General features: G+C 40.6%; 1 protein-coding gene across 2 annotated transcripts in view; it reads left to right on the top strand.

Annotated features, from left to right (window-relative positions):
- MTM1 (myotubularin 1) overlaps window positions 1-14,034 on the top strand; it is a 72,599-nt gene that overhangs the window by 50,730 nt on the left and 7,835 nt on the right. For both annotated transcript variants that reach the window (XM_024740695.1, XM_024740696.1), the window contains 5 exons: window positions 2,743-2,928; window positions 6,054-6,260; window positions 7,336-7,428; window positions 8,039-8,152; window positions 12,953-13,129. In XM_024740695.1, the coding sequence (XP_024596463.1) occupies window positions 2,743-2,928; window positions 6,054-6,260; window positions 7,336-7,428; window positions 8,039-8,152; window positions 12,953-13,129 (777 nt within the window). The remainder of the gene's footprint in view (window positions 1-2,742; window positions 2,929-6,053; window positions 6,261-7,335; window positions 7,429-8,038; window positions 8,153-12,952; window positions 13,130-14,034) is intronic.

Below are 14,034 nucleotides of genomic sequence, written 5' to 3'. Positions count from 1 at the left end.
ACAGGCGTGTGTGTGGGGCTCCACTCATAATCATTTACTTTTGGACCCGGTATTTGTTACTGCGGTTGGTTTTGTTTTACATGACGAAAATGATATCGAAATTATTTATAAAGCAATCAGGTAGTGAAATCGATAAATAGGTTAGGAAATGTAACACAACATTTAGGAAATTAAGTCTAAATATGAATATCTTGTTGTATTATCCTTACCTTTACATTTCTGTTCCTGCTATCCTTCAGGTATAATTCAGAGTTGAATACATGTATAAAATGAAGTATTTCCATGTATACATTGAGCCTGAAACAGATATCATATAACATTAAAATGGGGTATTTAGAAAGAATATTTTAAAATATATAAAATGAATAACTTTATTGTATTAACTCTAAAGCTTATTGTTATAGCAGTAGAATTCTTGAATGCCTTTTTTCACACTCAGGAAATATGCCTGTGTTCCTAGTCCATTTAGGAATGAAGGGAAGGAAAAATTTAAGCAAAAAAACGTAGGCTTGAAAGATCTGCGCATCCTTCTCTAAAAAAGCACACTCAGGTTCCCCTCCTCCCTCGACTGTGTCTTCCTAGTCATCTGTATCCATAGCAACAGGCTGTGTACGTGGTTGTACTAGGTAACATGGGTGGTTCTTTTTTGTTGAAGAGAACTGAAAAGAAAACTTCAAAACTAATCAGAGATGTGGAATTTGAACTTTTGGGAACTCAGTCTATGTGTGACTAATTGATTTTTACCCTTCTGAATTCTCTCCTCTTTGGACCTAATTGTTCTGCCCTTGTGGCTATTTAGAAATTGACAACCCTGTATGTAACAAGCAACATTGCACCATTTTAAATTAAACAAAAAAACAAACAAAGGAAACCTAGAGGCAGATAAGATCCAGCAGCCTGTGATGAATTAAAGCTTAAAGCAGGACTGTGTTAATGTCTGTTTTTGGCAGAAACTTTGGCAATGAATTATTACTTTTTCCTCCTATCATCTTCAGTGATCTGTGAAAGAAACTCCAGAGTTAGGAATGTCTTTGAAAATCACTAACTGTTTACAAACCACATGTACAGAGAAACAGGTCACATGTCCGTGGGAGGGTAACGTGTGTCCTCCTGGGAGAGGCTTGCAGATCCAGTTCACAACAGTGACTGCCAGGGGGATAGGTGCACCTCTGTTGTGACCTCTGACGGCAACTGCAAGGTGTTATTCCCTGAGGTAGGGGTAACCAAGGAGAGGGGAATATGACCCATTTGTGTATGGATTCATTAGCTGATAACTATTTGAAAACAAAGTGAACGTTTATTGTCTACTTACTACTGATGCCGTTTGTAGCAAGCTTTAAAAACACATTTCTGTCTAAATAAAATACAATTTCTTACCTAGAGTCTCTGGAGATCAAGGCCTCTGGCTTGTACCTAGGTCTCCAGGTTTGAAGTTCAAGTGGTAGCCTTACTTCTACTGCAGGAAACCTTCTCTGTGACCAACCCTGGAAAAAAAACATAGGATGTATTGGCCCTTCTGTCCCGAGCTACAAGTTTATATTCCTTCAATTGTAAATGAAAAGAGAAGAGGTATTCCGTGGCACTGGCAGGCATGTCGCTTGTCTGTCCTTTACCTGCGGGCACTGCCAAGATAGTACAACTTGGCTTTGACTGTTTACTTACCTTTACTGGTGAGTTTACATATTCATATGTTTTTACGATGTTAATTAGCATCCTTCCATTTCAGCTTGCTTTCTTCGAAGGTCCCTGAATAATTTAACTTTTCCTTAAAAGGCCAGAGGCCACATGTTCCATGGCATTTTAAAGCATTAAGCAGAATGCAGCCAGGTTCCTAAACAAAGCCGGAGCGTTTCTTTTTGTCTTCGTGGAAAACGGGCATCTTCACGACCCTGTGAAAGGGAAGTGACGCCTAGCCTAGCGGGTGGATGCTGGTAGGCGCCGCGGCAGGTGGTAGCCATCTCGTCCCCGCTTGAAACCTTTTGTCCCTCCGGGGCCCACCACGTGCAGCACTGTCCTGGTGTTTGCATAGCACACAGACAGTCCTGGGGCACTAGAAAAGGTTCAAGCTGTGAAGTCGGATGACTTAAATTCTGCTGCTTACCTCTGACTTCGGGGGTAGTTAAATAGCATCTCTTCTCATTTTCAAAATGGAGTTAGTAATACCTGTCTTGCAGCATTGCTGTAAGAGTTAGATAAAATTATGTAAAGCAAGAATCACAGTATCTGGGATGTCAGAGGGGCTCATTAAATGGTGGCTGGTGTTAGCTGTTACAGAGCCTGGCTCCTTTTTAATCTTATGAGACCTAGGTAGTATTATCCCCTGTTCTACAGGAGACAGCGTTGAGGCGCAGAGAGGTTAAGTGCCTTGCCCCAGATCACACAGCAAAGAGGGGCTGAAACTGAGCTATCCACCTGGGTCTGTCTGTCTCCAAAGCCTGTCGTTTTCCTCTAGCCCGTCCAGTCCCATGGGAGCCTGTCCCTGAAGAGTACTGTTAAAATCCAATGGAAGACAACGACCATTCAGAACCTGCTCTTGCCTTTCCAGATCCAGAAGAAGAGCTAGTGACTAATGTTGTTGAGGCCTAGCGTCAGATAGGAAGTCAGGTCACGTCAATTATTGTGTCTACGTTGCAAGTTTTTAGGTTGAGATTTGGAGGACCAATAACCTTTGAAATATTTGTGTAAGTTACTGAAGAAATAGAAAACCCAACTTACTGTCTTGTGTATCTTATTGTTTCTTAGGCGACAGGAGGAGGATATGAAAGTGATGATGCATATCATAACGCCGAACTTTTCTTCTTAGACATTCATAACATTCATGTCATGCGGGAATCTTTGAAAAAAGTCAAAGACATTGTTTATCCTAACGTGGAAGAATCTCACTGGTTGTCCAGTTTAGAATCTACTCACTGGTTGGAACATATCAAGGCAAGTATATTTTTTTGAAAAAAGATACACATATATAAAAAAGAACGTAATGGTTTAGTGGATCAGGAAATTTTTTTGATTCCTTAAATTTAAAATAAAAACTGAACAGTGAGAGAGAAGATATTTGTTGTATGTAGCTCTACATTTGACAATTTTGTGTTTCTTTACAATTTGCTTACCTAAATTAAAGATTTCACCATATTATCTCCAGAATATTTTTTAGAGTTTGTATAGAGATGTCACTTTGCAACTCGTCAATAGCAAGTAGTTGAGACTTTCACCCAGGTTTATTTAGGAGTAGATAATTTATTATTGAACCATTACTGGGTATGACCCTCAAGAACCTAGAGCAATTGTGTTTATTGAAACTTACCTCAAATGGACTTTGTTTAAAGAATGAGTTTTGTGTTTTTATTATATTCAATCCTTCATCTTGATAGAGGCATCAAAAACCTCCATTCTTTTAAAAGTACTTGAAGTTGGGACTTCCCTGGTGGCGCAGTGGTTAAGAATCTGCCTGCCAGTGCAGGGGACAGAGGTTCGATCCCTGGCCCGGGAAGATCCCACATGCCGTGGAGCAACTAAGCCCATGTGCCACAACTACTGAGCCTGCGTTCTAGAGCCCATGAGTCACAACTACTGAGCCCTTGTGCCACAACTACTGAAGCCTGCACGCCTAGAGCCCATGCTCCGCAACAAGAGAAGCCACTGCAATGAGAAGCCCGTGCACCACAACGAAGAGTAGCCCCCGCTCGCTGCAACTAGAGAAAGCCCGTGCGCAGCAACAAAGACCCAACGCAGCCAAAAATAAATAGATAAAATAAATAATAATTTTTTTAAAAAGTACTTGAAGTTATGTGAGGGAACTAACAATTTTAGTTAACTAAACTTTGTTTAGTTAACTAAACAATTTTAGTTAACTAAACTTTGTTTAGTTCTATAAACAAACAAAAAGCCAACCTTAAATAGGTGGATTCTGAAGATAGAGTGTTTTCTGGTCAAAATTTATTTTCCGACTTGATAGGAGTTATAATTTTAGTCAGTCTCTCGAACTTTCGTTTTTTTTTCATAGTTTATCATCCTCAAAAATGAATTGCAAAAAATCTAATTGTGACAGCTAAATGTAATATGGTATCGTGGGTAGGATTCTGGACTAGAATAAGAGAACATTAGGTAAAAACTAAGGAAATCTGAATAAAGCATGGCCTTCATTAAAAATAAGTTTATTAATAATTTAATGATATATCTATATTGGTTCATAGTTGTGACAGATGTACCATACTATTCTAAGATGTCAATAATAGGGGAAATTGGGTCGAGTATATGGGAACCTTCTGTAGTACCTTTATAACTTTTCTGTAGATTTTGAGAATGGCTCTTCAAGGGCTTTTGTAGACAAAGCAAAAAGATACAGTTTAGGTGGGTTTAAATTTTTTTATTATTATTAATTTATTTTTTGGCTGCTTTGGGTCTTTGTTGCTGCGCGTGGGCTTTCTCTACTTGTGGTGAGCGGGGGCTGCTCTTTGTTGCGGTGCGCGGGCTTCTCATTGCGGTCACTTGTTGCGGAGCACGGGCTGTAGAGCTCACAGGCTTCACTAATTGCAGCGTGTGGGCTCAGTAGTTGTGGCTCACGGGCTTAGTTGCTCCGCGGCATGTGGGATCTTCCTGGACCAGGGCTCGAACCCGTGTCCCCTGCATTGGCAGATGGATTCTTAACCACTGCATAGGTGTGTTTAATTTTTTAAAGGAAATAACTACACAGGTCTGAAAAGGTGAATATACTGGTTGGGGGTACCATTCACTCCTCACTTGAGCAAGAAAAGAACCACAGTTATGTGATTGGCTCAAGGTGAGACATGTTAAAAATGGAATGAGGTTTCAGACCCAGACCTTTGGTCATGGAGCCTAACCAGTACAGACTACAACATGGATGAACCTCGAAAACATTATGCTGAGTGAAAGAAGCCAGGCATAAAAGACCAGCTACTGTAGAATTCCATTTCTGTGAAATTTCTAGTAAAGGCAAAACTGTAGAGACAGAAAGCAAATCATTGGTTGTCTGGGGCTGAGGGTGGGAACAGAGATTGGCACCCGGAACTATCTTGGGTAATAGAACTGCTCTGCCACTGGATGGTGGTGATGGTCGCAAAACTATAAATTTATTAAACCATATCGAAGTGTACACTTACAGGTAAATTCTACTGTTTGTAAAGTGTGCTTCTGTAAATACTTAAATCATCAAAAAATGCCATCAGAGCAGTAGCTCTTTGTACGCATACATTTAGTCACTGCTAGGTCTCAGATTTCTACTAGAGGCTGTCAGTTTATCTTTAGGTAAGGATTCTGCAATTTATGAGCCACATAAGAGTTCATATCTTGTCGATTTAAAGGCCAGAAGGTGATTTCCATTGTCTCATGCCTTTAAGGTCTAGACTGGACCTCTTGGGCTGGTGATTTTTCTAATATGATCACTGTTATTGGTTGCATTGTGTCCTCCCAAAGTTTATATGTTGACGTCCTGACCCCCAGTACCTTAGGGTGTGACCTTATTTGCAAATAGGTCACTGCAGGTGTGATTGGTTAAGATGAGGTCTGACTGGAGTAGGGTGGGCCCTTCATTCGATAAGGCTGGTGTCCTTATGAAAAGATTGGAGTTATGCTGCCAGAAGGCAAGGAACTACCAGAAGCTTTGAGATGGGCCTGGATCAGGTCCTTCCCTAGAGCCTTCAGAGGGGGCATGACCCTGCCCACACCTTGATCTTGGACTTCCAGCCTCCAGAACTGGGAGATAATACATTTCTGTCATTTAAGCCACGCAGTCTGTGTGACTTTGTTACGACAGCCCTAGTGAACTCGTACAATCACATATGTGAAAGGAAGCTTGAAATGCAGTTTGGCTTTCGTGTATTTGTCTTGTTTTTTAATACCTACTTGCATTCGAAGGCAGTTTCTTTAGAGGAAAAGCAACAGACCCTGCAGCTTCTGGCCTTCCGTTTTCAGAACTCTTTCTGTTCTAGGCGTTAATAGTATTTTAAAACGAACTTTAACTAGGGCTAAAAGCTATAAGTTCAAATTCAAGCAGTCCCTTCCAGCTAGCTACTGACTCGCATGTTTTTCTTTGGCAGCTCGTTTTGACGGGAGCCATCCAGGTCGCAGACAGGGTTTCTTCAGGGAAGAGCTCGGTGGTGGTGCACTGCAGCGACGGATGGGACAGGACTGCCCAGCTGACGTCCCTGGCCATGCTGATGTTGGACAGTTATTACCGGAGCATCGAGGGCTTTGAAATATTGGTCCAAAAAGAATGGATCAGTTTTGGACACAAATTCGCATCTGTAAGTAAACAATAAAGCTAGTTTTTTAAATGTCTGATCACCACCATCTGGGATAAAAAAAAACTATTTGTGAAACCAGTGATTTCCTTTTAAAAAGAAAATCTGAGGAGTGTAATGAAAAACACTGCAGGTTTGAAAATGTGTGACGCCTTGGGTTTAGCCAGTCTTTTCAGGAGACATGTTTGTCCATCTGCACTATTAATAGTTTCGCCTGAAAGTAATACAAAAAGTGTTTAAATTGAAATTGTGCAAAAGAAGGAAGATACTCCTTTCTCAACTAAAATTATAACTATTAGAGCCAAATATTTTGTAGAAATGCTAGACTTTTTGTTGAGGCTTTTACTATTCTCTGATAGACATTTTGAAAACCAAGAGAACCTATTAAAATTCATATTTCCTATTTTCCTAAAGAGCCTATTAAAATTAAATTTCCTATTAAAAGGGTGTCTTGTTTCCAGGCGCCCTTTGAATAAGCATTTTGAACAAGTTCCCCGCATGGTTCTCATGAAGAGAATCCATAGACAGTTTCAGAAACACTGCTGTGTAGCCTTGTAGCCTTCATCTAAATTTCACAAGTAGTGTGAATAGCATCGTCAAGTAGAAAGAGTCATTGTTTAGTAAATGCATAAACGGTGAGGTTTTCGTCTTGTTTTTGAGAAAGAACCTTTTTTTTTTAAAGAACTTTTAATTATAATAATCACACCCTTTTGGACATGGTTTCAAGACTTGAGACTTTGGGATTGGTCCCTTAGCAACTGGTAACTTAACTCTACCTGCAGCTGCCCACGACTTGTACAAAATTCCAATCGGATAAAATAGTTGTCACGTTCACATAGCATCATGATGCTTTCTCCGTTTGTATTGATTTATTATAGACGTTTATATACTTAATTTCCATTATTTTGAAACCATACGTTATTTTCTGTATTGCCATGGGGAAAAAAATACTATTCACTCTCTGGGAAGCTTGGCGTTTAGAATGCAGACTGCTGAGTTGTGATTGTCACGCTTTGTGAGTTATATGCTTCCTCAGTTTTGTACCCAGAGATTAAAACAAATCATCACTTCCTTTCAGAGAATAGGTCATGGCGATAAAAACCACGCCGACGCTGACCGATCTCCTATTTTTCTCCAGTTTGTTGATTGTGTATGGCAGATGTCAAAACAGGTAAGAGATATTAGGATGAAAATACATCTGACTTAACGTTGAAATATTTTGATGTAATATCTGGGATTTGCCTCAGTAACACAGGGTAGGGACAGAGATGCAACAAGTTTGGCCATGTGCAGATAACTGTTGAAGCCGGGTGATGGGTACACGGGGTTCACTTTTTTTATTCTCACTACTATTTATATTGACTGGGATTTTTCATAATAAAGTTTTAAATTTTTACTATTTAACTGTACTCTCTCTGCTGGTGGAGGAGCCGCATAATTGACAATAGCAAGTCATCTTTTCCAGTTCATCCTACACTGGCATTTGTGTATAGGCGAGTCTGCTATCTTAGACTACCGTAAATAATTAAACCCTCCTGTGTGTCCTGTACGCTCAGGAGAGCCCAGGAAATGGGCTTCTTTTCCCTTTTTCCCTCTTTATTCCTTTACTTGACGCTCAGTTAAGCTCTTCAGCCCTGTGCAAAGCACCGACAGGTGAGCTGTAGCACGCCGCAGACCACAGCCTCAGCTGTCCTCCTGGAACATTTATGCACCTTTTTTCGGCTCTCTGTGAGATCAGCCCCAAGTTTTCATGCATTGTTTGCTTGTTTGTTTTTGTCTAGTTCCCTACAGCTTTTGAATTCAATGAACGGTTTTTGATTATAATTTTGGATCATCTGTATAGTTGCCGCTTTGGTACTTTCTTATACAACTGTGAATCCGCTCGAGAGAAACAGGTGAGTGTTTAACATCTTTAACATCTTTTTAGCTAAAGACTCACCAAAATGTGTTTAGTCTGCTGTGAAATAACAAAGAATTTGATAGCTTGGTTTGTGGTTAATGCAAAGTTTCTCATTCTGTACCCCAAGCTTGGGCGTTTTCACTTCAACCAGGGGTTATTGAGTGTATGGTGTTTATTTCAGGGGTAAGACATTGACTTTGCTTTCAGGGAGTAGGAATGACTTTTTTGTTGAGGTATAGGTGATTTACAATGTTGTATAAGTTTCAGGTGTATAACACAGTGATTCAATAGTTTCATAGATTATACTCCATTTAAAGTTATTACAAAATAACAGCTATATTTCCCTGTGCTACATATCCTTATAGCTTATTTATTTTATACCTAGTAGTTTGTACGTCTTAATCCCCCACCCCTATCTTGCCCCTCCCACCTTCCCTCTCCCCGCTAGTAACCACTAGTTCGTTCTCTATATTGGTGAGTCTGTTTCTGTTTTGTTACATTTGCTCACTTTTGCTTTATAGATTCCTCATATAAGTGGACACATACAGTATTTGTCATTCTCTGTCTGACTTATTTCACTTAGTATAATACCCTCCAGGTCCATCCGTGTTGCTGCAAGTGGCATTATTTCATTCGTTAATGGCTGAGTAATATTCCATTGTATGTACATAGCACATCTTCTTCTTTTTTTAAAATTGGGATCTTACCGGGCCAGGGATCGAGCCCGTGTCCCCTGCATTGGCAGGTGGATTCTTAACCACTGTGCCACCAGGGAAGCCCCTAGCACATCTTCTTTATCCAGTCATCTGTTGATGGACAGTTAGGTTGCTTCCATATCTTGGCTATTGGAGTAGGAATGGCTGTTAAAGGCATGCAAGGTCACCCTCCCAAAATGCCATAAAAATGTCAATAAGGGAAATTTTTTTTAAAAGGCATAAACCCGCAAGAACAGGGGGAAATAAGGAAGGAGACACAGCACCAAACTTGGAAGCTGGAAACTTAGTAGATAAGTGGGAAATAACTTTACTTGAGAAAAGTGACTCGCAAACCAGCAGTGGGGAAGCCAAGAACCAGGCCACTTTGCATCACAGCAACCCCATATGACTCAGGGGTTCTGGGGCAAGGGTGTACCAGCGTATGGGGCAAAGAGGGAAGGGTAAGATAACCTGAAGGGAAAAAACAAAAAAGATAACCTGAGGGTCTGTTTAGAATGAGCAGGTAGCTTCCCCAGATCACCTCCACTTGTCTCTGGAGTTAAGGACAGAGGTTTCTTCTCGAGAGAGGGTGAGAGTAGGTATCCGGGCTGGGGACCTGAGTGTCCTCAGGGGATGAGGTGAATGGGAAGAGCTGGTCTGTGAGAGACCCAGCCCATGCTGCCTGCTCACTCCCAGCATTCTGGTGGCAGGTCCTTATCTTTCAGGTGAGAGCCTGTTGGCAAGGATGGGGAGAAAATGGAACCCTTGGATGTTGCTAGTGGTATGTACCCAAGAGGAATGAAAACAGGGGTTGAAACAAAAACTTAGACACAGATGTCCATGGCAGCCCTACTCAGAATAGCTAAAAGACGTCAACAACCCCAGTGTCCATCAGCTGATGAATAGATGAACTAAATGTGGTCTAGCCATTCACTGGAATATTATTCAGCCATCAAAAGGAATGACGTCCCGACCCATGCCACAAATGGATGAACCTTGAAAACATGCTAAGTGAAAGGAGGCAGACACAAAAAAGGCACGTATTGTATGATTTCATTTATATGAAACTTCCAGAAAAACAAGTCCATAGAGACAGAAAGCAGATTTGTGGTTGACGGGCTGGAGGGAGGGGAGAATGGGGAGTGACTTCTTAACGTGTACAGGGTTTCCTTTGGGGATGATGAAAATGTCTTAGAACTTCATAGAGGTGGCAGTTGGACAACATTGGGAAAGTACTAAAAGCCAGTGAACTGTAGACTTTAAAATGGTGAACTTTATGGTACGTGAACTACACTTCAGTTTGGGGAAAAAAAAAAAAAAAGAAGGAATCATCTCTAGAGAAACTGACTAGCCCAAGAAGAAGGACCTAAAGATTACCAACAGCTAGGGTTCCCCATGGTGAAGCTCAAGTTGACAAAAGCCTCATGACTTCAGAGCTTACATAATAGCAACAAGCAGGAGGGAAATAAAACAGCTTGGAGAAAATAGTTACCACGTAGGGTGGGGAGAAACCTAGACAGGAAGCTATCAGTTAATATCCCAAGAAAGATAAGAAAATATTGGTACCATGAAATAATAACAGGATATTATTTAGAAAGAACATTTAGAGACAAGAAAACTTGAAATTAAAAACATGCTATAAGGGACTTCCCTGGTGGTGCAGTGGTTAAGAATCCACCTGCCAATGCAGGGAACACGGGTTTGAGCCCTGGACGGGGAGGATCCCACATGCCGCGGAGCAACTAAGCCCATGCACCACAACTACTGAAGCCCTTGTGCCTAGAGCCCGTGCTCCGCAACAAGAGAAGCCACCGCAAAGAGAAGCCCATGCACCGCAACGAAGAGTAGCCCCCGCTCACCACAACTAGAGAAAGCCTGCACGCAGCAACGAAGACCCAACGCAGCCAAAAAGAAATTAATTAATTTTTAAAAATGTGCTATCAATAGAAATTTAAAATTCAGCAGAAGAGTTGTAAGATGAGGTTGAAAGTCTCCCAAAAAGTAGGGCATAGAGACAGGTAGGAAATGGAGATAAGAAAACTAGGAGATCAGTTCTGGAGTCCAATATCCAAATCATAGGAGTTCTAGAAAGAGAAAATAGGGAAAGAAGAGCAGGAAATCACCGGAATAATGTGAGACTATTTCCCAGAATTGAGGTGTGTGAGTTTCCACACTGAAAGGCCTACCAAGTGCCCAGGCACAGTGGACAAGAAGAGACCCACAGTAAAGCACATCTTTGTGAAGTCTCAGAACACCAGGGAGAAAGGAAAGACCCTTCAGGCTTCCAGAGAGAAGAAGAGTAGGTTATTTGCAAAGAAACAGAAATAAGGAAGACTGAATCCTTCAGCAGCAATATTGGAAAGTAGAAGTCAGCGGAGCATTGCCTTCCGAGTTTTAAAGGAAAATGGTTTCAACCTAGAATCCTCTCGCCACCCAACTGTCAACCAGATGTGAAGTAGACCAAACGTATCCTCAGACACACGTGGCATCAAGAAAGAAGACTGTATGGAGTTCAGGAAGCTAGGAGCTCCAGCACAGAGAGGCCAGAGGGAAGCCTCAGAGGGTGAAACAGAAGAGACTTCCTGAATGAGAGCTGGGTGCATGACGCGGGGGCGGCCAGGGCAGCTCTTTCCTCCCAGGATGCACCTGGGGACTCCGGATGTGCTGAGTGTCCTGATGAGAGTTTTAAAGACATTGGAGGAAGAGTTTGGGGTTGAATGAGTGATAGATGCCAAGAGAAGTAAGCAAGCAGAATAGACAGCTGTTAAGTTAAAGGAAAACAAAAACAGAAATTGTACAGGAAAAGAAATCAGAGTAGAAAAGACATGACTTACCTGGGAATAGCATTTGCTGAGTCATAGCAATCTAAACCCTAAACATGGATCTAACCAGAGCAACGCTGTAAACTGGGGGGTCTGAGGCAGGGTAGAAGGTGTGAGCGCAGCAGGATGGGGAGGAACGTTCTCGCTGTGGCAGTGTCAGCAGTTAATGCCTGTAACTTTATAGTCAACAAGTAGCAAGAAAAGGGTGTTTCTCACGGGGGTGGAGGTAAGTACCAAATAACCAAATCAATTTTAAAAATCAAACACAGTTGCTTGGGGGAGAAAGGTGAGGGACTACTTTTTTCATAACAAACCTTGTCAAGCTGTTTGACTTTAAATCAACTGTGTGTATGTATAAAAATAAAAACAAGCATGCCAATAAACACAAGGCAGTGTAGACTGTGGAATCAGAAAGGGACAAGTGAAGTTTTAGGTGGATCCCAAGGAAGGCAAAATTATGCTGCTATTATTACCGTTCACATTCACGAAACGTGTATGTTCAAAAAATTTCTTCAGTCACTATTTCAAGCTGTTGTTTTCAGCTTCCAGTTTTAGCTTACTGGTCCTTTCTTCTTGACGTCATTACTAGGGAGAGTTTCCAATTCTGCCTTCAGTAATTTTAATATTTGTACTTTTATTTCCCAAGTTTTGATTTTCCTCTACTTAGGATCAAAACGGGTAAAAATCTGTAATTAAAAAACAGTGAAGATGTGAATATCTGTATGAGATGATGGACACCAGACTGAAAACTGAAGATTCAGTGAAGTCAGTTATCCACGTGTTTCAAATATCTGGATACTGGCATGATGCATTAAACATCTGGATGTTTGATTAACATAACGCTTTGTCTAGATGCCTGCTGTCAAGTAGATACAGGTTGAGATTTTGTAGTTCTAACAAACACAAAAATGGAAAAAGTCAGCGAGATCTTATGATAATTTTTCTTGCTGCCGAATTCAAAAGAGCGTACTGCCCATCTGTTCATAAATGTTTTCCCTAGCCAGGAATAGTCTTCTTAGGTCAGTGAGTTGCATTTAATGTTAGAGCATCCTTCCCCTCTCTCTTCAGGCAGAAACAGTGGCTCTCAAGCCATTATCTATGCAAATATTGGGAAGTGGTGCTCGGCACTCCCAGGCGCAGAAGGCTTTTTGAGCTATTACGGGGATAATGTACATGTGTGATTCAAGTTGATGCTCAGCTGTATCGCCGCAACCTGCAAAATGGTTTGTGTACCAGGGTGTGTTTTTACTTAGGCTTTCTACTTTCTCTTTCCTCTAGAAAGTTACAGAAAGAACTGTTTCTTTATGGTCGCTGATAAACAGTAATAAAGACAAATTCAAAAATCCCTTCTACACTAAAGAAATCAATCGAGTTTTATATCCAGTTGCCAGTATGCGTCACTTGGAACTTTGGGTGAATTACTACATTAGATGGAACCCCAGAATCAAGCAACAAGTAAGTGAAGTAGCATTGTGAAATACAGTGATGTCGACTGAGTACTACTTCTGGACTTAAATAATGTTATGTAGTACGTTTTTTTTAATTTTTATTTTATTTTAAATTTTTATTGGGGTATAGTTGATCTACAATGTAGTGTTAGTTTCAGGTGTACAGCAAAGTGAATCTGTTATACATATGCCTATAGCCACTCTTTTTAGATTCTTTTCCCACACAGGCCATCACAGAGTACTGAGCAGAGTTCCCTGTGCTATACAGTAGGTCTTTATTAGTTATCTACTTTATATATAGTAGTGTGTCTATGTCACTCCCAGTCTCCCAGTTTATCCCTCCCCCCACCTTTCCCCTTTGGTAACCATAAATTTATTTTCTACATCTGTGACTCCACTTCTGTTTTGTAACTAAGTTCATTTATACCCTTTTTTAAGATTCCACTTACAAGCTATATCATATGATATTTGTCTTTCTGTGTCTTATTTCACTCAGTATGGACAATCTCTGGGTCCATCCATGTTGCTGCAAATGGCATTATTTTGTTCTTTTTTATGGCTTTTCAAAAATATTACGAAAGGAAAAATAGCAGACTAAAAAAATGACACTTGCTTTTATTTTTATTTTTTTATTTTTTGAGTCCACTTGGCTCAACTATTTTATTCACTAAGCATCTGTTTTTAATTTTCTTTTTATGGCTGAGTAATACTCCATTGTATATATGTGCCACATCTTCTTTATCCAGTCATCTGTGACACTTGCTTTTAAACACAACTTTAGTTAAAAATTGTTAATTACTAAACCATTTATTTTTTAAATTAATTAATTTATTGTTTTTGGCTGCGTTGGGTCTTCGTTGCTGCACGCGGGCTTTCTCTACTTGCAGCGAGTGGGGGCTACTCTTTTGTTGC

Source organism: Neophocaena asiaeorientalis, unplaced genomic scaffold (genome assembly GCF_003031525.2).
Source record: "Neophocaena asiaeorientalis asiaeorientalis breed wild unplaced genomic scaffold, Neophocaena_asiaeorientalis_V1.1 scaffold823, whole genome shotgun sequence".
Lineage (NCBI taxonomy): Eukaryota > Metazoa > Chordata > Mammalia > Artiodactyla > Phocoenidae > Neophocaena > Neophocaena asiaeorientalis.
The sequence above is the reverse complement of the archived record's forward strand: the minus strand, read 5'-3'. Positions and strand labels throughout refer to the sequence as shown.